The 25,687-nt window shown below is 38.3% G+C and overlaps 1 protein-coding gene across 2 annotated transcripts in view; it reads left to right on the forward strand.

Annotated features, from left to right (window-relative positions):
- The window catches only part of Rnmt (RNA guanine-7 methyltransferase), a 145,752-nt gene that overhangs the window by 67,701 nt on the left and 52,364 nt on the right, over positions 1-25,687 (forward strand). For both annotated transcript variants that reach the window (XM_090377609.1, XM_090377610.1), the window contains exons 4-5: positions 5,845-5,976; positions 21,403-21,527. In XM_090377609.1, coding sequence (XP_090233735.1) covers positions 5,845-5,976; positions 21,403-21,527 — 257 coding nt within the window. The remainder of the gene's footprint in view (positions 1-5,844; positions 5,977-21,402; positions 21,528-25,687) is intronic.

Below are 25,687 nucleotides of genomic sequence, written 5' to 3' on the forward strand. Positions count from 1 at the left end.
TCAACTAGATAGTTGTTATCAATATCAACTAGACAGTTGTTATCATTAAAAACAACAGGGCTTATGGAAAAAATAGGGATAGGGGCAGAGCACTCAAAAAAAAAAATGTTCAGTCTGCTAAGTAAAACACTAAAAAAAAGATAGAAACCCAATAAAATTGCTAACACAGGTTTAAACATCTTAAATTCCTAATAAATAAATAAATATTGCAGTAAATATAGCACTTTACCTTGACAAGATATGAAGTTTGCTTGTTTGAAATGGGTGTGATGAAGGGCTGTAGCTGGTGAGTTATAGTGACGAGGTAGAAGGAGGGTTATCATTCTTAGGAGAAATGTTGTTATACCTGACATGGAAGGGTGTGATTCACTGTTCTGATTTTCTTTCTTCTGCGTTGGTTTAAAATAGCTATCTAGCTTTTGTTGCTTTTCTTGCCTCTTTTTCCTGTATGGTTCCAAATGGGTCCTTATGCCACCAAGCACTATCCTACTACTTTCAGCATTACAATCATTATCTTCAATCCACTGCAGGTGCTTTTTGATTACACTTAAAGCAGCTGATAACTCTGCTGTTTTAAGTTCTCATGGGGCAGCCTGCTGGACTTCATCGTCATCTTCATCTTGACTTTCCACTTGACTGGCTGCAACAATTTGTTGCAAGTCTTCAGTAGATAGATCCTTATTGTGAGACTCTAGAAGCTCTTCTACATCTTCATTTTATACTTCCTCGAAACCAACTTCTTTTGCAAGAGCAACACAACGTGCTCTAATTTGTTTTAGTTGCTCTGAAGGTTCAAAGCTTTCAAAATCGTGAATTAAATGAGGGATATGTTTCCACCACACACACAATTCTACAATCATATCAATGGCAACTTTGATGTTAAATCTCTTACAAAATTCTATAACAGTTTGTGCCTTGTCACCTTTAGTAGCAACAATTAACATCCTGAATGTTTTGCCTTAAATGCTGCTATTACACCCTGGTCAAGGGACTGTAGCAGAGAGGTTGTGTTCGGAGGTAAAAAGATGAATTTGATATTCGGAGAGAGTTCAGCGACTGTCTGAAGAGAGCTTGGTGCGTTATTATCAAAAAATGATTAGAATTTTAAAATATAAGTACTTCTTCTTGCAATAATTCTTGAAAGCGTTAATGGTAAGCTTCAACTAAAATATCAGTGAACGGTTGACCAGTCATCCAGTCTTTCTTGCTAGACCTATAGTGAACACCAAGGCTGTATTTCACAATTCCTTTTAAAGCTCGTAGATTGATAAACTACTACTGGTTTTAACTTCAAGTCTCCGCTGGCGTTGGTGGTGAACATCACAGTTAAGCGATCTTTTTGCAGCCTTAAATCCTGAGGCATGAGCTTCTGCCTTAGAGATGTAGGTCCTTGAAAGCATACGTTTCCAATAGAGGCCTGTTTCATCCAGGTTGAAAATCTGATCTGATGTGTAGCCGACGCCTTTGATTATTTTCTGTACCACAGGTGGAAATGCCTTTGTGGCTTCCTCATCTGCACTTGCAGCTTTGCCAGATATCTTAACATTGTGAAAAGAGTAGCAGTGTTTGCAGCCACTACTAGCATTAAAAGGAGCCACTTCTGCAGGATTTAGTGATTTCTTTTTAAGGTCTTCATATATAGTTAGTGTTTTCTCTTTCACTGTGAGAAAGCTTGCTCCTAATTTTTTTTTTTTTTTTTGTTTGGTCTTCAATTTATATACTTAACAGCCTTTCCATTTCTTTAGGTCTTGTTCTAATTGACTTTGTGGCACTTGAAGTTGTTCCAGCTATACATGTAGCTTTTATTTTCTGGGAACTGCAAGTTGTTTTTATTGTTTTACGGTAGTGACCTCCAGAAATGTACTCCTCCGCTCACGCTATCCCGTGTCACGAAATTTCTATTTGAACAAAAAATCTTGTGAATACAGAGAATGACAACAGTGTCTCCGACCAATACAGTTACAGTAAATGGGAAATATAGCTTTCACACATTTGATGTTTGACATTTTTTAAGCTTCATAAACTTGTATATATTGCTGCGCAGGTCACTACGTTCGGCTTGGTGCTGGGTTTTACGTACATCTGGTGTTACTCGCAGACAAAATCGTGCATGAGCCATCAAAATTGTGTTATAGTTGCATTGTTCCTTAATATATAAATTGCGTTGGAACAAATTTGCATTATAGCAGACCTGATTGTACTTTCCCATACCGTGAAGGGTTTCATCTGTTTAGATCTATTCAATGTATTCAATCAATTCATCAGTACTTCAGTGCTGGGTTGTCAGTGATTATCATCCATCCATTGGTTAAGGTCTGACCGATCCAAATTGATCTCTTTGTATTTACATATGTGCAAAACTCTCTGTCCCCATTCTATGATCTTTTAATGAGTGATTTCTTATACACAACCTTTGCCAGCCTAACCACTACTGTAGTACTATTACAGTTGTTGTTGTTGTTGTTTGGTTTTTAGGAGCATTAGCAACTGAGGCCATATTGCTCCGGTGATATGCGGTGGTCCTTCCCTGACCTTTCCGCATCCTCCATATTTGGTTGTCACTAGCTAGAACCCCAGTCTAATCAAGAAGTGTGTGCTATGCACTGCTGCTCCTGTCCACCTGGATACTATTACAGATCAATTATTATAACTATTATATACGCTTCAGAACTTTTCATTGTCTGTAATTGTTCTGTACTTTTTTTTTTTCCCTATTAAACTAACCAGTTCCTTATTCATCCACCTTGTGCTATATTTTCTTAACGGTATGTGTGCATTTGTATTTGTGTCTTCTGTGATGGTTACTTTAAATATTCCATAATTCACCTGTACTTGCCCACACCTCCATGTTATCTTTCCTGTTGACAGAGACCATATAGAATCTTAGATATTAAATCCTTCTTACATCTTTAACAACAAAGAAGGCGCCTCCGTAGCCAGGTGGGAAGGAGCAGCAGTGCGTAGCACACGCTTCTTGATTAGACCGGGGTTCGAGCCCGTCACCACCAAATACGGAGGAGGCGGAAAGGTCAGGGAGTGACCACCGCATATCCCGGAGCAATATGGCCTTAGTTGCTAATGCTCCTAAAAACCAAATAACAAACAAACAAACAACCAAGAACTCACTTGTCATCATTTGCCACCTTAGCACTCCACAAACATTTCCTACTGGGAGTTCTGCCCTGGGGCAGTCATGGTCTGTACCAGAGCAGAACTCCGAGCATTTAACATTCACAAAAAAATGGAGATTCTGAGCTTAAGCTCATACAATACGACTAAAAAAAATCTGTCTGTCCTTAATTGAATGTACACTCATGAGCCAAAATATTATGACCATTTCTGTCTCCACGAGTGGGCACATTCCACAGCACCTAGGAGTGGCATCACTGAGTGATGTGCATATATAGTGATGACACAGGCAGTGCCTGTCAATTTGTCAGTATGAAGCCCATGCAATGGGGAAAGGGAAGGACCTGATGGAGCTTGAACAGGGAGTGATTTGCAGCACTAGAAAGGCTGGGGACCAGAATCTCAGCAACCACAAGTATTGCCTGTTCAATGGCTGTCATAGTGAAGGTGTGGTGGGAATGATCTGAAGAGAGACACAACTACCTAACATGCCACGATGGGAAGCCTACTGGTTGACAGCAAGTTAAACTGTGGTTGGCTGTCTGGGATGACAGGTGGCTCATGATCCCTCAATTAACATCAGACTACAACCAGAGTGCAAAGAGAAAAGGTTCAATGCACACTTATCCAGCATATGCCCTTGCGGATAGGCCTACGGAATAGGTGACTTGTTCGTTTGCCCATGTTGACCAACTGTCATTGGCACCTCTGTCTGCAGTGGATATGGGAGTACTCTTCCTGTGTGATGTGAAAAGAAGTTGCCTGGTCCAATGGATGGGTGCATATTTGACAGCCAGCAGGTGAACAGCTACAACCAGACTACACGATTGGACAAAAACAGGTCAGCAGTGGTGGTATTGTGGTATGGTGGATGTTTTCACAGACATCACTGGGTCCCCCTCACCCCCATTGAACACGCCCTCTCTGCCAGATCCTACCTTGGCAATGTTTTGGACAAAGTTTTGCCTGACCTGGTGACTGTGTAGATATTGCATTTGACTAAATCTACCTACAGATATGGCCAGTTTCAAAGTACTGCTCTTGTACTGAAATTACTTTTTCCACTGTTGGTACAGTTGCTGGTAGTAGTTCTGGAACTGTCATGGCAGTATAGCATAGAAAGCAGAGTTGCTTCACTAACTTCTCATTTTCTGTGGAAGTTGGCTTTGTAAGATGTTAAATTTTGAGAAAAGGAAAAAATTGCATGGTGTGAGAGGTTAGGTGAATAAGGAGGGTGTGCTAACACAACAGCATTGTGTTAAGTGAGTTTTTATTGCTTGAGAAATAAGCGGTGTGTAGTCATGCAACAACCTCCAATCTTTCACTGCCCACCATTCTAAGTGCTTTTGCTGAATTGGCTCTTACAGCTGGTGCTATATCTGTACATATCTTTTGTTATTTGTGTTAGCAATACCATGATTATCAAAATAAAAACCCCTTATAATATCCCTTTCAACCTTTCTTGTTTTTTTTTTTTTCTTTATCACAATGAATGAAGCTATTTTAAGGTTGATTCATTCTTTGTGGGTTGTTGAGAGAAATCACCAAATCTCCCTGGTGATAATGGACTCTAGGAATGATGAATTGTTATTAGCTACTGTGAGATCCCAGCAAATTTTCATCCACTCATTTTGATGATCTCTGTTAAGTAACAGGATCAGCACATGCTGAGTAACCTGTTGCATCTTTGAGTCATCGCTAAAGATTTCATGATATCTTAAGGCTTCTGCAAGTTTATCAGTAGTCACCCAGTTCTGGTGCACAAGTTGTTTGGTTATTTTTGGGGGGGTGCATACAAATAGTTAATGGGCTTCCAGCACAGCATAGTCTGCTAAGCTAAACTTTCTTTTCCCTCCTTGAATCTGTGATTCAGTTTAAACATAGTATTACATGATGGCGAATTCTGTCTGCAAACTTGATACATCGTTTCTATTGTTTCAGAAACAGATTTCCCTAAATGTTTGCAAAATTCAGCATTTGTGCCTGTTCAAAATTTTTTATTATTTACACTCAGAAATCTTGATAAAATAAATGCATTTCTAATGCATATGGCAATAAACTATGTACTAAATGATTAACAAACTTTTATGGGCTTGTAAATGAAGGTTGAAACTTGCAAACTAACACCAGCAAATCGTACTGTGTTTATTGACTGACTGTGGCAGTCAGTCTGCAAACTTTCTTGACTCTACTGTATGCAAATATCATCATGAAATGTTCTGTCTTTGCAGATCTTCATTCTTTATCTCTAAGATAGGTGTGTTAGCAGACTATTCAAAGGGCAATGTTGTTGTCTTCCATAACTGGGGTACACTCCATTATCCGCTAGTCGTGTGACTTGTTTAAAAGCAGGTAATCAGTTTGGTGACCAGTGGGAAGTCAGAAATTATAATATATCATGAACACTTGATCCTGTCTGAACAGTCTGTAAGTGTCCAGGCACGATCAGCATGCTGTTTTGCAGGTTTTGGGTGCATAAAGTGGCAGTGCATGAAGTTTTGTGTTTCCAAAACAGATGTAGTAGTAAAGACAGCTGGTCTTGAGGATGAACATTCAGTATCAAGTAAGGGTGGAACTTGTATGTAATCGTTGTGGCATCAAAGGTTCTCGAAAAAAACCTTTCAAATGAGTTTCTCTTGAATTTATATTATGTAATTCATTGAACTTGGTTTAGTTTTATAAACTATTGCTTAAGTTATGGTTTTATCTTTGTAGGAGAGTTCATTCAAAAACTTCGACATGAGTTAGGAAGAAGTCACCAAATTAATGTTTTAGATATTGGTGCTGGAAAAGGAGGAGACTTACTAAAATGGAAAAAAGGAAATATTCATTATTTAATTTGTGCAGGTAAGATATCAAAATCAGAAAGATGTAAATTTGCTTTTGCTGAATATTTATGTATATTATCCTCTTACTCTCCCTTTTTAACAATTAAATTCTAAGGTGACCCTGAATAATCATGAAAAAGAATGGACTTCATGAAAGAAGTATTTTAAAAATAAGTAAATAAAATTCATGCATTGATTTTTTTTTTGGATTAGAAGTTACATATTGATATTGATTGTTTTTCTGTATTAAAAAGCAATTTGAAGATAAGTAATGTTTTTCCATTATTTGCAACATAATTCAGCACTAATCCTGATTGGCTCTGGTCATATATTTTACAAATCTCACCAGTGCAAAGGGAAAGAAACCTTTACTGTTGCATTAGTAACACATAATTCTTGAATTTTCCATAGGAATCACAAAATATTTCAGAAACAGTAAACATTTTCTCAAGTTATAAATCAGTTAGAACATGGGTGAAGAAAATTCACTATATAGCTAAATGATTGGAAGCCTGGATCATTTATCCATGTAGAATAACTCCATCCAAGGTTTTAGACCTTAAAATAATGAATAAAAAAAAAATCAGTCTTTCTATGAAAGTTACTAAAAGGCTCAGAATTGCTTGCACCTTCATGATGCTGGCACTGTTAGTAACCTTAGGTATAATCCCCCATGTGGAAGTGCTGAAATATGGCACCTGATATACTGGAGGTGACCACCCAGCTGCAAACCACTGTAAGCAGGGGTCAAAGTGTGGTGCCCAGAGGAATGCTGCCTCTTCATGTTAACAGGCAGTACTAGGTGGTAGATGACTCTCATCGACCACTACAATATTACTACCACTTTACTTATTGGATGCTTGAAGTGGTGGAACCGTGCTTAGTCTCGAGAGTAAAGCTCTGACAACTGTTCCCCTTCCCATCTCTGTGTATGGGCTGGCCCCAGATAGTCTACTGAACTGAGCCTATTGGTAACTGTCTAGGAGGCTTCAGTGATCAGCTAGTGTATAATCTTGATGCCTATGCTCAGCCAGATAATGACTGGAGAGAGTCCAAGTACTGCGTGTGTGGGGGCATCATCGAGACCAGAATGTTCTTAAGGAACTGGATATATTCGTGCAGTGTGTACGTCATATACAGAAACTTCATTACTTTATACATGTCCTCCCCACCTTCTCTCACTACTGAATACATCATGAATAATCAAACTCATAGAACAGACATCTCAGAACACCAGACAATTGTAACCACACAGCCAACATGCTTGATCTTTTATTTACAAACAACCCTTCGAAGTACACGGTTGAGATAAGTGGCCCTCTAGGTACCTCAGATCACAACTTGGTTATGGTCTCTTCTCCAATGGTGCATTTCTCTTGTGGACAATCTCAACCTCATATTGGTTGGCATTACAAGAATACAGAATGGGGTGATCTGTGATATTTCATTTCGTTGTTTGGATTACTGTTTCAAATCTTCTGATTTCAAAGTTTGCTCAGATCGGGCCAGTGAAATTATTCTTCCTTTATTCCACATTCCACCTTAAAATCTTGTCCTTTATCTCAACCTTGGTTTTTCAATAAATGTGCTAAGGCTGTTCAAGTTAAGAATGTAGCATATTGCAATTAGAGCTTGCATCCAAATCTGCGGGTTCGTTTTCTGCATATATCAAAGCCTGAAACAATTGTGAAGCGATAATTAATCAGTCCAAAAGGTAGTCAAGCAATCTGGTCTCTTGCCAGAGCTATTGGTCGCAACTTTTGCCCATCACTATTCCCACCTCTGTCAAAAACAGATTGTTCTGTTGGCACTTCAGCCAAAGATAAAGCTGACTGCTAGCATGCTGCTTTTCTTCTAACTCATCTTGGTAAACCACTTCCTACCATTCCCATTACACTCTATTCGACGCCTCCTGTGGTCTTCCATCAAAATAATGTCAGAAAAAATTTGAACAGCGTTAATGCCAAGAAAGTGCCAGGTCCTGTTGATATTTTACCTCTTGTTCTGTTGTCACCTTTTTACATTTTCTTATTCCACAGGTGTTTTCCCTTCTGGTTGGAAATTTGCTCATATCCAGCTAGGTGAAAAGGGTGACAAATCCAATTGTCTCATTGCACTTCTTTTTTAAAAGTAATGGAGAAATCTATTGACTGCTAACTCCTGAACTATCTAGAAACTTTCCATCTGATCAGTGATCTCCAGTATCGATTCTATCATTGTTGGTCCACTGGTGGTATACTGGCTTATGCTATCCCCATCAGTGGACAAATTTGATAGAAAAGTTTGATGAAATTCAAGTGGTTGCTCTTGACATTTCAAAGGCTTTTGATTATGTTTGGCTTAAAGGTTTTTTCACTAAGCTTCCATCTTATGGTTTGCCAACTGGTTTTTGTAATTGGGTATCCATTTTTCTCTCTGACTATTCACTGTGGCTGGTGGTAGACGGTTTCTGCTGCATGCCTTTTCTATTGATACTTCCTGTGAACTCTGTTGTTCTGAATTTGCCTCAGTAATTCCCAATTTCTCATCCAAACCAGTTCAAACACATGCCGCAACCAATCAGCATCTTTTTACTGTCCAACTTCAAACTCACAGAACCAACTTTTCTTCTTCCTCATATATTCCTTCAATGTCCAATTTCTGGAATAGCTTTCCTTCATATGTATATCCTGAAATTTACAATCTATAGAAATTCACGTCTGATGTCAACAAGTATCTTCTTTCATCTTCTCAACCTTCAACCCCTGCACTGTATTAATTGCTGTAGGTGCTAATATGTCTTGTGCTTGGGGTTTCCTTAAAAAAAAAAAAACCTGATTGGCCATTCCATTGTTGGACAAAACCAATTTTAGATCAGTGGTCTTGTGATCCCCCCCCCCCAATCATTTTGTTGTAGTATTTTGCAGTAATAGAGAAGAAATGATCAGTCTCAATTAATTAATATATTAATATGCTGTGTATATTAATAACACTTTGTATATATACATTATAACATGCCATTAAAATACTAGTTATTTAACTGTTAAACAATTAAACTTCACACCAGCCGGTAGATGAATAAATTTCAAAACTGCAACTAAAAACACTTTATTTACAATAAAATAAGATATAATATAAAATAAATTAAAATATATATTTACAATAAAATAGATAAAACTGATAAAATATACTTAAAAACATAGAAATTAAAAGCGACAAAAACATGTAGCTTTCGAAGACGGCAGTCTCCTTCCTCAGCAAAATACATCTACTGTGTGGCACATCTTTAAATAGCAGATCCACAGCACACATCACATGGTTCCTCAGGAATGTGGTTGGTATTTCCCATTTGCGCACTGGAAATGGCTCGGGAGCACGCTAGCTGAAACCGTTCACCTCATCCAAAAATGACGGTTTCAAGGAGGGGATGCAAACGTACACCTCTATCCCTATTAATGGTATTGCTAGCTGACCCAATACATAAGCTCTCAAGCCATTTGCGGTTCCAGAATCCCTATGCATGATCTGTGATGACAGCATTCTCCGAGGAAATTTGGTGTTGTTTCTCCCAGAAGTGTTCTGCCACAGCAGACTTCCCATAATTTGCAGACTTTATTGCATTTACATGTTCCCCCAGACGGTCTTTCAGTCACCGCCCCGTCTCACCCACATAACACACCTCACAATCTGGGCATTTAATCTCATACACCACCCCAGTGCTGGCGTCTTTGGGTATGGGGTCTTTGACTCGAGATATCACTGTTGCAACCTCCGGCCTGGGAATTGCACACAGCGTATCTGGTACCTCCGAACTATTTGTGCAATGTGGTCTGAAAGGCCCGGATAGTAGGGAATGTATGCCATGCTCACCGGGGTGAACTGCTCATTACGGGTGGACTCTACTCCTCTAATGACTGTCCAACACCCTCTGGGGGTAGCCACACTTCTTGAGGTCTGCTGTGACCCGAACAATTTCATTATCTTTATTCTCAGAGGTGCTGCAGTGGGACCCCACTCTGTCTATTAAAGATTTGACCACACTATTCTTGTGTTGGCTGGCTTGTGCCAAGGTATAATGGGTATATTGACCCCGGCACATAGGCTTTCTAAACACATTGGTCTTAGGCCTACCACCTTCCCTAATTACCAACACATCCAGGAATGGCAAGGTCCCATCTGCTTCTACCTCTGAAGTGAATTTGATAAAAGGGGACAAGTTATTAAGTACATAAAGTACCTGATCCTCCCTCCCCTTTTGTATAATAGTGAATGTGTCATCCACATATCTCCTCCATCTGCGCATGGGAAATTCCAAATCTTCAAAAATCCTGACTTCCAACTCTTCCATAGCTAAATTAGCCACTATGGCACTAATGGGGGAACCCATGGCTGTGCCATGGACCTGCCTGTACATGACATCTTGGAATACCATAATGGTACTGGATAAGCAAAACTCCACTCCTTCACAAATGTCGTCAATACCTAGAGGTGACCTGGTACCTAACAGTACATCCTTTTCTAGTGCCATTCTAACACACTGCACGTCAAACTTAATAGGAATACAGGTAAACAGTGATGTAACATCGAAAGAAATCATTATCTCATCTTCTCGTATAGTCTGTCCTTTTATAAAATCTACGAACTCTTTACTATTCTTGATGACAAAGACAGAAAGTCCTACTATGGGTGCGATTAGTTTGGCTAAGTACCTAGATAGAGCATACGTAGGACTGTTTATGAATGATATAATAGGTCTGAGCAGTATACCCACTCAGTTAAATAACTACCCTTCAGTTAACTAAATTTTAGTGGTTTGTTGAGTGATACTAGGGGTCTCAGCAAGAACAACACCCCACTTTTGGGCAGGAAATGTCTTATAAGGCCTCCACCAAAATCCCATTATGCCTTAACACAGAGTTAGGTATGTGTAAAGGCGTTCTGTCAGTTAATGCCACAGTTCCCCAAGGTTACTTCTTTCATCCACTCTTTTTTTCCTGTATATTAAAATAGACCTTTCCCAGTTTTCTGTAAATCCTATCCATAATTTTGCTAATGAACATGCACTACATTACACTTTCCAGTTTGACAAACCCTATTCCACACAAACAAGTACAATTTTTTATTTGTTGACTACCATTTCTCTAAATGCCAAACTCCAATTTTATTTTCTTGCCCCTTAAGAAAGCTTAACTGGTTGTCAACTGATATAGTTTAGTTCTGTTATTACATTCTCTTGGATAGTTGGACTGTCATCAGATTTTATCTTTTCAGCTTCATTTTGAGTTTGGGGGAAAGAGAAGAAAATCACACAGGATATATGCAGATCAGATAGAGAATTTGGGATATTACAGGAACATCTCTTGGAGCCAGGGAACAAAAATCCTTAATTTGTAGAGTGCAGTGCATTGTCTTAGTGGAGAAACTATCCACCATTTTAAAACAGCCAGTGGCATTTTTTTCCTCAATTAAATCAGAACATCTTTATAATCTGCCTGGTTACTGGTTTATCATTCTAAACAAATTCATAATGGACCCTGAATGTTGAAAAAAAATCAAGATGACATTGTTTTCACTGGTTCTGATATCTGATGGAGGAGAGGTTATGGATTTTTCTTGTTAAGACTTAAGAAGCTGTGAAGAATGTGGGATGAGTATAAATTGTCACAAAGCTGAAGTTATCATGATAGAAAGGGATAAAAATGAAATAAGTATTAAAGTGGATGATAAGAGGATATTACTAGTGGATCAATACAGTTATCTTGGCAGTTTATTAATAAATTATGGGAGAAGTAGTCATGAAATTAGAACTAGAATTGCAATTGGCAGGACAGCGTTTGAGAAGAGGGAGCAGATATTTACAGGGAGAAGGAATATCAAGTTAAGGAAAAGGTTAGTTAAATTTTTTATATGGAGGGTTGTGTTTTATGAGGTTGGGATATTAGCACTAAAAAAGGATATTAGAATAATTAAGCTTGTGAGATGATATGAAGGAAGCTTGAAAGGGTGAAACAAATGGATAGGGCTAGAAATAAAGAAGTATTGAGGGAGAGGAAGATAATCAAAGATGTGATAGAGGCTATAAGAAAAAGAAAGTCTAATCGGATTGGATATGTACCAAACGAAGGTAATTTGTTAAGGGATGTAATTGAAGAGAAAATGATGGACAAGAGACGAAGAGGAAGAAGAATTGAACTGTTGGGTAGTTTGATAGAAGCCGATAGATATTGTAGGTTGAAGGAGAAAACTTATCATGATGGTTTTTACATATGAATGAACCTATCTTTTTTTTTTTTTTTTTTTTTTGTTTTTAGGGTAAGTTTGGTGACTTCCACTGAAATTATTGAAATTTCGTTTCAGGGTCATAGCCACACTCCATGTTTCATCACCAGTAACTGTCGGTACATGCTGAAATATTTTAGCAAAATTTCCTGGCATGATCGAAAGAATATTCTTGATGTCTAAGCAATTTCTTTAGTTAGCTGCCAAAGAGAACAAATTTTTCTGAACACTTTAACAACCATTTCATCACTGCTTGAAGTTGAACATCAACCTGAATGCTGGCCATATTTGCTGTTTTGGAAGTGTTTCATCCACTGATAAATCACAGCCTTACTAAAAAGGGTTTAGGGCTGAAAGCCTTGGACTACAGGAAATTGACTACACGAACAAGTTAGTGCAAAGCATTATTTTTGTTATATCTCATATTGTAAGTGCCTTCATAACGAGTTGCCTGTTATTGCACTACTTCAATTAAACAATGCTTTCCCAGTAGAGAAGACTAATGTTACTTATTCTTGGCAGCTATCACCACCCAGGCTGAACCGTTTTGAGGTTTGTTGGACTCATCTGTGTGTGTGGGGGGGGGGGGTACTCCAGTGATACAATGAGTGACAACCCAGTCATGAAAACTTCACAATATGAGTGATGCCAGGTGGTGTGCAGTAGTAAAGTACTAAAAAGGGTTTAGAGCTGAAAGTCTCAGACTATGGGAAATTTACTAGTACTTTTACTATTACACACCGTCTGATATCTCTCATGTTGTGGAGTTGAACTTTTCATAACTGGGTTGTCACTCATTGTATCACTGGGATACTACCTACCTGGCTACCAAAGAGCCCAATAAGCCTCGAATTGATGCCGTCTGAGGGTCTGGTGGTATCCACCAAGAGTAAGTAACATTAGTCTTCTCTACTAGGGAAGCATTGCTTATTCAAAGTAATGCAATAACAGGCAACTTGTTGTAAAGGCATTCACAATATAAGGTGTAACAAAAATTATGCCATTTCACCTACTTTGTTGATTTAATACGAACTAAAATGATTGCAGCCTTACTTAAACCAGCATCTTCACATAAAATTTCGTAAACACACTTTGTTTCACTTTCATATCCAGTGTAATTGCAACAGGGACTTAAGACATCTGAGGTTCTGCACACAATGTTCATTACTGGCTAGGTACAGTGGCTGAAACCAGTAATGTGGTGATTAAGCCCTTTACTTTACCCTATATGATTGGACCCCTCGGTGAATTTTCTTTTGAATATGGTCCCCAGTCCACAAACTAAAACTCATTACCCGCCGCCACCACAATACCAACAACACACTTGGCATTCTACTGCAATAACATCAACCCTTTCATTTCAGGGGTGTATTTACTAATCATGAATGGTCCCTGGGCAGTGCATTTTTTCTTTGGAAATTCAGATTTTTCATTCCTCACTGATCATAGAATACAACAGTTTATGCATATACAAAATTCAAATTTATGCATATACAAAATTCAAATTTATGCATATTTATGAGTATTACAATGAACTTATAGGATGGCTATCTACTCTTATAATTGGCTCTGTGTGAATGCCACTGTTCAGTTCACACTGAGATGGGAGGACTTTTTCTTACCCATTTTCTGTATGATGAGGTTAATCATTCTTAGGTGGGAGTTCAGTGATTGTTTTTTTTTTCTTTCAAGGAAACTGGTTTCTTATTCCACAAAGCAAGAAACTGACCAGAGAGCAAGAATTTAGGATTAGCATTAGAATTAGTAGAGGCACACAATGCAAGAAAGCCAGCTTATGAAAAAAAAAAAAAAAAAACACCGCTCCCATTTCACCCCTCCATTCATTCCAAATACATGTCCAGCTCAGCCTTAAATTTATTTGGGCTATCAACTTCCACAACAAAAGATGGAAGTCTCTTCCACTGACCAACTACCGACTGGCTAAAGGCATATTTCATCTATTCTACCTCTGTCTTTCCTCAATTTGAATTCATGCCCTCTCACGTGATTATTCTGAGAAAGAGGAAGAATCCCATCAGCATTGAGCATGATTAAACCATTCAAGGCTTTATACACCTCAGTCATATCACCTCGCAGGTGCCTAGTCTCCAGACACTGTAATCTGCAAAGCTTAAGCCTTTCTTCGTAAGAGCACCCCCTTTGTTCCATTCACTAATCTTGTTGCCCTTCTCTGTACTCGTTCCAACAGCTCTACATCCTTCTTAAAATGAGGCTTCCAAACCTGTACACAGTACTCAAGGTGTGGCCTGACTATTGCCGTATACAAGGGGATAATCACTTCATTATCCCTGCTAGAAAAATTCCTGTATATCATTGACAAGACACCATGAGCTACTCTTGCAGACCGTCTGCACTGCTCAGAAAACTTCATATCTGCCTGCACAATTACCTCCGGGTCCTTTTCATTCTCTACTATTGTTAGTGTAAGTCCACAGAGTTGATACTTTACTCTGGGGTTACTGCTTCCCATATGTAGTACTTTACATTTGTCAATGTTAAACTTCATTTGCCACTTCTCAGCCCATCTTCTCAACTTTTCTGGTCCTGTTGCAGCAGGTTACTGCCATTAGTGTCCTTAACAACCTTGCCAACCTTTGTATTGTCTGCAAATTTGGACATTAAGCATGATATACCATCAGTATCATTTATAAATACAGAAAACAACAATGGACCCAACACTGAACCCTAAGTGACTCCACTAATAACATTAGTCCCCGAAGAGCAGTGTCCATTAATTACCACTCTGTCATCTCCCACTCAACTATCCCTTTATCCATAGCAGCTGTCTTCCATGTGCAACAGTATCAAAAGCCTTTCTAAGATCCAAATATATGATATCAAAGTTATTCCCTCCATCCAATTCCTTTGTGACCACATCATAGTATCCAATGAAATTGGTCAGACAAGACTTCCCCTAAACAAAACCATGCTGCGAGCTATAACTGAAGTCTTGTCTAGACGATCCTGCAGTGCTTCTTTAACCAGTGCCTCCATTAATTTCCATGGAACAGAAGTTAAACTAACAGGTCTATAATTGCATGTGTCGCCCTTTGATCCTCCTTTGTGAATTGGGGTCACCTTTGCACATCTCAAGTCCATGGGTACCTCCCCAGAGTTCAAGGAAGCTCTCATAATTATGGCTAAGGGTTTGCTTACTTCCTTTGCTGCCTCCTTTAATATAACTGGATAGATCCCATCCACCCCAGGTGCCTTTCTTATGTTTATCTTCAACAATTTCTCCTCCACTTTCCTCTCAGTTATTACAAAATCATCCAGCTCACTGCCAGAGTTTAACTCACCTCTGGCATTCCCCTCTCTGAATAACTCCTCATGTGTGAATGTAGATGCAAAATACTCATTTAGTTTATTAGTCACTTTAGCAGGATCATCAACAGTTGAACTATCAATATCCAGTGGACCAATCTGATTCATCCCTTTCCTTCTAGAGTTTACATAGGTAAAGAATTCTTTGCTGTTTTTCTTTGCATCCTTTGCCAAGATTTCTCATAATCTGCCTGCCTAATCTCCTTTGTGATTGGGTAAAGAGACCAGCTTATATCTATCATAGGCTTCCATGTCACCCATTAATTTATATGTATCCCATGCATTTTTCTTCTCTGCCACATGTCTCATTAGTTCATCTGACATCCATTTAGGCCTAAACCTTGAACAATATTTCTTAGTTGATATGTAAAGCCTAGTAGCTTCCAAGATAAGTTCTGTGAATGCTTCCCATTTTGAATTTGTTGTTGATAACATCATCAGTTGGTCCCACCGTATAGAATTTAAATACTGTCTCAGGCTTCCGTAGTTGCCTTTACGAAAGCAAAAACCCTTCCCTTTACTTCTGATGGCAGTTACCTCTTTGAGTAAATCCCATTTGAGCACACTGTGATCACTGCTACCTAGTGGTTCCTTTATCTGCAGATTCTTAATGCATGAAGAATCACTACTGATAATCAGATCAAGAGTATTACTCCTTCTAGTTGCCTCCCGAACATGCTGATGTTGAAAACAATCATCCAATAAATCCACAAAAGCCTTGCTAGTGTGTGAGTGACCAACACACAAATCCCAGTCAATATCTGGAAAATAAAATCTCCCATTATAAGACTCTCTAATTTACTGGCCCACTCTTTCCATGTACAGTTTGTTATTATACTCATCAGAGTCGTTAGACCTATAACACACTCCTACTCTCAATTTTGATCTCCTAGTTCTTATGTCACACCAAACTGACTTGACACTGCACTGTCCAGCAATGTTGACTGGTTGCACTTCCTCGGATTTTGTGTGTTTCTAAACTAATAGCATAACCCCTCCTCCCTTACTATCCTGTCTATCCTTCCTGTACACATTGTACTCCCCAAATTCAAGTTCTACATTCCTTATATCTATGTGACACCACGTCTCTGATATCCCAACAATATCTGCCTTTGATGTTTTGACCAACATCTCAAATTCATGAAATTTATTTACCAAACTGCTAGCATTGGCGTATACGCAAGTATACGTGCACCTGTTCCCATTCTTAGCTACGCTAACACAACCCATGTGTTTACTTGTACCGCAATGACTCCCAGCAGTCTCTGAAATACCCTGCATCTTGCTTTCCAGGTTGCTGCTCATTCCAATAGAAGCAGTGCAAAAATCACTTTCACCTCTGCCACTGGCTACTGTTAATCTATTAGTCCGTGTATCCCCCGAATCTAGCAGTTTTCCAACCCGCCTAACACTGCCTCGATAGTCTCTCCTGTTAACAAGTACAGACCAGGCTGAAAAAATTCTACCTCCTTGAGCCTTGCGCAGTCTTTCCAGGGCCGAATTGATCAACAAGGCTCTTATCATATATTCCCTCCTATCATGTCTAGGCAGAATTGCAGACACTTTTAAAATTCAACCCTAATTCACGGCTTTTTTTTCAACAGTGACCCGGACTTGTTAAATAATTCCGCCGGTCTCCTACTCTTAATATCATTAGTGCCAATGTGTACAACAAGATCACATTTTGTGCCCTTAAAAGATGATATCTGCCCTACAGCGTCATCAGCCTTTGCCCCTGGCAGACATACCTTGGTCCTGTTCCACCTATCCTTTTTACACACCATGTTCCAAATTTCCCTGACAATAGAGTCACCAACAACTACTAGTTCCTGTGGGACCAGCGCATTCTGCCTTGGGAGTTGCCGCTGTGTTGCATGATCAAGTGCAAGCTCTGATGTTGATGTGGGCAGCTGAGAGCTTGATGGGCCCCTCAATTCAGATCCTTTGGGGGCATCCACCCTGTCCTTCAAGCTCTCATATAGACCCGTAACAATGCTGAGTTGTTGCCTGATTTTCTGATACTCCTTACATTGTGCACACACAGAGACATTCCCCTTGGCAATATCATGTCCCATACCTGATTGCTCCACAAACATCAAACAAGCAGTGCATTTTAAAAGGATGTGATTCAGAGGTCAACTGCCCCCCTCAGTTCTCCCCTGAGCCACAGCACTCCTATTAGCTTGAGCCTTTTTGCTTTGCTGCTCTGGTCTGAGTCATGATTTCAATTCAATTTCAGTACAAAATTATAACTCTAAACTTATATCCCAATTCAGTTATAACACTATACAGGGTTTAACAGATATTTATTTAAAGTATACCCAGTAAAATAAAATAAATGACGAATGAGTAACGTGCCACAGTTTGCTTGTAATGTATTTAAAAATTCTGTCAGTTGAGAAAGGGACACGTGTTCCGAAAGCTTCTGGAAATATTTTATTTTATTTTATTTTACTGGGTATACTTTAAATAAATATCTGTTAAACTATGGACCCCAGTACTCCAGGCCCATTTGTCACTATACAGGGTGTTTCAGTTAAACATTTCAGAACTTCTAAGAGGGGTAGGGTACATCCTGACAACTCAAAATCATATAGCAATGTGGGGTCGGAAATGCTTTCCTGAAGCGGTGTTGTACACAGAAGCACCATAAAGAAAAGAGACCGTAAGTGAGAAATCGTTTTAATAATACATGAAAAGAAGCAAAAGGTACATGGATTAAAGTAAGTGTTCGAAGTTTCTTCCACGGGCTACAATGCACGCCTCACATCTCCGACGCATGGACATCCGAACATTCTGGAATACTCCAGGCGAATTTCGAATTTCTTCGGCAGCTACTGCGATTCTTGCAACCAGCTCCTCAGCATTGTCAACAGGGGTGTCATAAACTAGCGATTTCATATGACCCCAGAAATAAAAATCAAGACATGATAGGTCGGGTGACCGAGCAGGCCAACGCACGGGACCACCACGTCCGATCCACTGTTGACCAAATGTGACATCCAGGTAGTTACGAACATCTCCGCTATAATGGGCAGGGGCTCCATCATGTTGGAACCACATTGTCTGTTGCATCGATGCAGAAATCTGTTCATCTCTCAAAAGTTGTGGCAATACTTGCTGCAGAAAGATCAAGTAGATAGGTCCGGTTAGACGACACGGTAACAGGTAAGGTCCGATGAGGTGATCTCCCATAATACCGGCCCATACATTGACCGAAAATCGAATCTGTGCTGCACGACGTCGTATTGCATGCGGGTTCTCGACCGCCCAGATATGGTCGTTATGCGTGTTGAAAATTCCTTCCCTTGTGAAGGATGCCTCATCGGAAAACAACACTTCAGCAGGAAAAAGGGGATTTGTAGCACATTTTCCAAGGTACCACTGTGCGAAAGCAATACGAGGTTGAAGAAACTTCGAACACTTACTTTAATCCATGTACCTTTTGCTTCTTTTCATGTATTATTAAAACGATTTCTCACTTACGGTCTCTTTTCTTTATGGTGCTTCTGTGTACAACACCGCTTCAGGAAAGCATTTCCGACCCCACAATGCTATATGATTTCGAGTTGTCAGGATGTACCCTACCCCTCTTAGAAGTTCTGAAACGTTTAACTGAAACACCCTGTATAACTTTTTTTTTTTTTTTTTCAGTATTGAGTATTATCTCCGAGTTTCTTTTATATGTTATCTCCATTATAAATATAGCAGTTATTTATAATGCTTACAGTTATTTATACTAATGACTAAGGGGTTTTAGATGATTTTTTAATAAGTTTTAAGTATCACACTAGCTTTTCATGGCTAAAAATATTGTTTTTATACAAATACAAATAATAAGGTTTGATCAAAAATGTTTGCATTGTTAACATTCTTAAGTATAACCTCTTTTTGTGACCACATACTTGTCCCATCATACCTGTCACTAATCAGAACATTTTTGGAAGTTTTTTTGTGAGTGCATTTAGGTGGTCTTTGTCATGTTTGATTAGATTTGTTAAATTACCTCTCTTTTTTCTTTTCTTTTTTTTTTTTCCCTTGTTAGCTTAGAAGCTTGGTCACTGGAACAACGTTGCACATAGTTCAAATTCCATCATTTGCAGTAGAAACAAATGAGAAATATGCATTAGCATTGGTAGAGGCATATGATGCAAGAAAGCAAGCTTATACAAAAAAAAAAAAAAAAACCTTCCCATTTCACCCATCCATTTGCTCCAAAGGTTTGTCTATTTCTGCCTTGAATTTATTTAAGCTTTGAGCAGTCAACCACACACTGGCTAAAGGCAAATTTCCACACATCTATTCTACAACTGTCTTTCCTCTATTTGAATTTATGTCCCCTTGGGTGATTAATCTGGTCAAGAGGAAAAATCCCACCAGCACTGAGCTTGCTCAAACTATTCAAGGCCTTATACACCTCAGTCAGATCACCTGGCAGGTGCCTATTCACCAGACACTAATTTGCAAATCTTAAGCCTTTCTTCATAAGAGCAACCCTTTGTTCTATTCACTAATTTTGTTGCCCTTCTCTGTACTCGTTTCAGCAGCTCTACATCCTTCCTAAAATGAGGCCTCCAGACCTGTATACAGTACTCAGCCTGACCATTGCCTTATACAAGGGGATAATCACCCCCTTATCCCTGATAGAAAAATTCCTGTATACCATTGACAAGACACCATGAGTTACTCTTGCAGACTGTCTGCACTGCTCAGAAAACTTCAAAACTAACTGCACAATTACCCCTATGTTTTTTTCATTCTCTACCACCTTGAGTGTAGTACCACACAGTTGATATGTTACTCTGGGATTACTGCTATCCACATACACACACTACATTTCTCAATGTTAAACTTCAGTTGAGCAGATGGGCTGTGTCACCTCTCAGCTCATCTGCTCAACGTTTCTAGATCCTGTTGCAGTAGTGTGCTATCATTAGTGTCATTAACAACCCTGCCAATCTTCATATTGTCTGCAAACTTAGACGTTAACCCTGATATACCTTCATCAATATCATTGATAAATACTGAATTATAGCCATAAACTGCCTTGAAATGGTTAATGCTAATATTATTATTAAATAATGATACTTCTAGATCCTATAAATATAAATGAGATACATATACTTTAACCAGTGATTCCATTATTTTCCCCGGAACACAAGTTAAACTAACAGGTCTATAGTTACTTGTGCCACCTTTTGAACCCTCTTTGTGAATTGGTGATACATTTGCACATGTCCAGTCCGTGGAGACCTCCCCTGAGTCCAAGGAAGCTCTCATAATTATGGATAAGGTTTGCTTCCTCTGCCACCTCCTTTAATATAACTGGATAGATCCCATCCACCCGAGGTGCCTTTTTTATGTTTATCTTCAACAAATTTTTCTCCACTTTGCTCTCAGTTATTAAAAAAAATCATTTAACTCACTACCATAGTTTAATACACCTCTAGTATTCCCCTCCCTGAATAACTCCTGATGTGTAAATGTAGTTGCAAAATACTCATTCAGTTTGTTAGCTACCTGAGCAGGAGCGAGTTCACCCAAAGCAGCTTTCCACTAGACTGGCATGTAACAAGTTAAAACTCGGTATGTATGTGTGCATCTATGAGATATTGTCATCGTTGCTATGCATTCAAGAATTGCAAGATCATTCACCAAACTTTTAATCAAACTTTGTATTTATTTCTTTCACATGACATTGAAAACAATTTTTGTTGTTATGTTCATGTTTCTGGGTTTTTTCCCCCCTACATAGGAAAGTTTACTTTAAAATGGAAAAGCTTTTTAAGAATTTAATTATTAATTGTTATTGCGGACAATGTCTAATTATATTTTCCTTTAGACATTGCAGCCACTTCAGTAGAACAATGCCAAACGAGGTATTTGGATATGTTTCAGCGAAACAGAAGGTCTAGAGATTCAGAGCGTATGTTTGAGGCAGACTTCATAACAGCTGATTGCACAAAGGTTGGTCCTTTTTTTTGGAACTAAATTTTAATTATAATCTATATGTATAATACTTTGGGCTGATCATCCATCCTGTGTGACCATCCCAGAGTATAAACAGAAAACTTATTTATCTATCATACATTGCAGCAATATGTTGGTCCCTTTACCATTATTAACCATTGATAATTTTTTAATCTTGTACTTATTCTGTACATACATAAATGCAGTGCATGATGGGGGAGTGGATGAAGGATGTGTGTGTGGTTTGTGAAATTAGTGAAATAAATTTGACTTTCACCTATCAAAACAATGTCTTAGCAGTGGCAGAATGTTAACATATCGCATTACATAATCTGAAATAAAGCAGCATTGCATATGAACAGTTTAGCAAACACAGTTCATTGCAGTCAGCTGAACCACTTACTTAAATTTGTGTATTAAATTTAAATAAATAAGAAAATTTGTATAATTATTTACAGCCATTTAAAGTCAAAACTATTCTTGATTTTTGTTTCTCCTATCATCACAGGTCTAAAAACTCTTGATTTTTGTTTCTCCTATCATCACAGGTCTAAAAACTCTTGATTTTTATCTCTAAAAGTCTGCAATCTGTATCAAAAAGGAAATAAAGCACAAGATTAGACATATTGCACTTACAATCTTTACAAGGTTCCACTTCAGAATACAGATTACTGTACAGAAATTCGGTTTTTGCCGGCCGGTGCAAACTTAAAAAAATCGTGGAAACGTATTTTGCATCCCATAGGAATAAATGGGGGTGTTGTGAAAATGTCGTAATGTGAACCCAGTAACACTTTTTTTTTTTTTTTTTGTTAATTCGTTCCAAAACCTTGTTATAATGGAAATTGCACTACACTTTCATCGTTATCATATGTTCCCGTTATAAGAATCAATTTTGAACACCTTTGTAATATTTTTCTAAAGCACATTTCTGGAGATCACGACCAAAAAACAATTTGCACTTTCCGGTTTATTGGGCTTTTCTGTTAGTGCATCTAATTATAAACGGGTAGTATCGATCTTATTGCATTTGCGATAATACCGATAACTGCAATTGTTTGGGTTTTTATACTATTATGGTGAAATGTGTTCCCCCTTCCTTGAAATCTTCAGTCATATAAAAAACAAATTTTTAGAAACTTCCTATTTATGTGTTACAATGATGAAGGGAAAGCAACCAGTGAAAAGTGCAAGTGGTGGTAGTGCCACGAAACGAAACAAAATTGATTTTGAAATGAAGATGATTAATTAGAAAGAAGGACAAAGTTTGTCATCTATTGCAAGAGAATTGGGTCTCGCTGCTTCAACAGTAAATACTATTTTAAAGGATAGTGCACTATACGCACACTGTTAAAGGATCAAAGCACTTAAGATCAACAGCATTCGGGTACTATATCGAAGGTGGAACAGATGTTAATAATATGGATGGAAAATCAGATTCAGAAGCGAGTGCCCCTGAGTCTAATGACCGTTCAAGCAAAAGCAACAAGTATTGATAAAGATATTAAAAATAAGTAGGGCAAACCCCAATCCAAGTTCGTGGCAAGCAACAGGTGGTTTAATAGGTTCAAGCATCATGCTGGTTTCCACAACGTTAAAGTATGCGGTGAAGTTGCCAGTGCCTATTCTGCAGCTGCAGAGAAATTTTGTGATGTGTTGGAAAAAATTATTGATGAAGGCGCTATTCAATGCAGCAAATTTTTAACGTTGACGTGATTGCTCTGTATTGGAAAAAAATGCACGATTGCCAAAGAGGAAAATACAATGTCAGGTTTCAAGGAATCAAAAGATATGGCCATGCCCTTGCTTGGGGCTAATGTAGCGGGAGATTACAGATTAAAACCACTGCTTGTGTACCAATCTGGAAATCCTCATTCATTTAAGGGCATCAATAAAGCCACCCTATGCGTGCATTTCCGATTGAACCAGAGAGCATGAATAACAGTATCTCTCTTTGAGGATTGGTTTTAATGCTGCTTTATCCCGAGGTTGAAAAATATTGTAAAGACAACGACATTCCTTTCAAGATTTTGCTTCTATTAGATAATGATCCTGGACATCCTACGCATCTAGATGATTTCAATTCGAATGTAAGAGTCATATTTCTACTGCCAAACACGACTTCACTCATCCAACATATGAAGCAGGATGTTATTTCGAATTTAAAAGCATACTATTTAGTACAGCATTTGCTCAGGCATTGCCTGCAGTAGACGATGAGAAAAATTTTACGTTAGACTTTTGGAAATGTTACAAAATTTACCACCCCATCTTAAACATTAATAAGGCCTGGGCATAAATTACTAAAAGTTGTTTAAATGGTGCATGGAAGAAAATATGCCCTCGACGCATAAAAGGCTTCGAAGGATTTGAAAAAGACGAATCATATGAAGAGGTTACAGATAAGATTGTAAAGTTTGCAGAGCTACTTCAGTTGGAGGTTTTGCCAAAAGACGTGGAGGAGTTAGAGGAAGAAGAGAAGGAATTATCTAATGAAGAACTTACTGACTTGCAGGCAGCGATAGTGAAAGAAGAAAATGCTGACGAAGCTCAAGATGAACTAAATGAGGAACCGAGACACTTCATCACCAGAGAGAGAGAGAGATGGCAATGGCATTTTGTGAAATTGCATCGATAATGGTGAGGTGTGAGAAGATGAATCCCGACAGTGAACGATTCTTAAAAGTTAACAGAGGTGTGAATGACATGCTTGCTTACTAGAAAGAAATCTACGATGAAAAGAAAAACGCCACAGTCCAGTCATCCAATAATATGTTCTTTTGTAAGGTTGAGCGGCCAACCCCTTCTAAATTTCCACCCTTAACATCCGCAGCAGCGTACTTATCAGCCGGAGACGTCGATTCTGGCAATGATGCTCGAGAGGTAAAACTTATTGACATTATCCCCATCTCCTTTTTTTTTTGTAATTTTATCATTTTTAAATTTTTTATATTGCACGCTTTTGTAATTTTTCCTGCACACGAAATTAAAAAATTGAATAAATACAATAAATAATTCCATTTACTTACATGTTTGTCGAACATTTCTTTTTTGATTCAATCAATTCAGCGAGTGCTGCACAAGCATGGGGGAAATTCCGACTTGCGTAGCGTTCCGCGGAACGCAACCCTTATGTAAGTTGGGGAGTTCCTATATTCTGAAGTGGAAATTGAAGAGTGGTGTTTGGAAGCATTATGCAGACAACATAGAAGTAAATTTCTCTCATTTTATTACTAATTGACATACAACGTAGAACTTATTGAGCCCTGTAGCTCTGTCTGTTACTTATTATATTCAATACATACATCACATTTCTTTTGACAGTTTCCTAGCTTCTCTCCCTCTCCTGTTATATCTTTTCAACATAATCATGAGAGAATTTTTGTACATCATGGTGCAGAATTACATTAAACTAAAGCTAAGATACTTGGCCAAGAATCATATTACGTTCTCAAAATACTGACTTCGTCAAAATATTATTCCAAAATTTTCTAAGATCAATTTTAATCACAAAATATTGGGTTTAAAGAAACTTGCTTTTACTACTTCTTGTAATATTGTTAGCCTTGCCTTAAAATCTCATTTTTTGATCAAGCAAGGATATCCAAGTTAAATAGTTAAATATCCAAGGATAATTCCAAGTTAAAAAAATTCACAATAAATTGAAAAATATCTCAACCCTACCGATTGATCTGCATTAAAGACCTTGATAAATCTACAGTGTGAAGTTGACATATAAATAAATTGAATACATTATTGTGAAAGTTTGGCAACGTTCATAACAATTACCCAGAAACACCCTCCACCCGACATGTCTAACACCAACAAGTCATCAATCTCTCTAGACCGGGGTTCGAGCCCATCACCACCAAATACGGTGGATGCGGAAAGGTCAGGGAATGACCACCGCATATCCCGGAGCAATATGGCCTTAGTTGCTAATGCTCCTAAAAACCAAATAACAAACAAACAAACAAACACCTATCTCTCTTTGTATAATTTATCAAAAGGTCAAATCTCGCATTTGTCCAAAGGATTATAATTTACTGCCTTGCAATCTATCCAAGAAACAACTTGTGGTAGATACTGAATTTGGTCTTCAGAATATTCCCCAGAAAGACTTAATTATTCATCACATAAACCAGGTGGTGAATAAC

This window comes from Mastigoproctus giganteus, chromosome 7 (genome assembly GCF_048544385.1).
Source record: "Mastigoproctus giganteus isolate SK-2022 chromosome 7, ASM4854438v1, whole genome shotgun sequence".
Lineage (NCBI taxonomy): Eukaryota > Metazoa > Arthropoda > Arachnida > Uropygi > Thelyphonidae > Mastigoproctus > Mastigoproctus giganteus.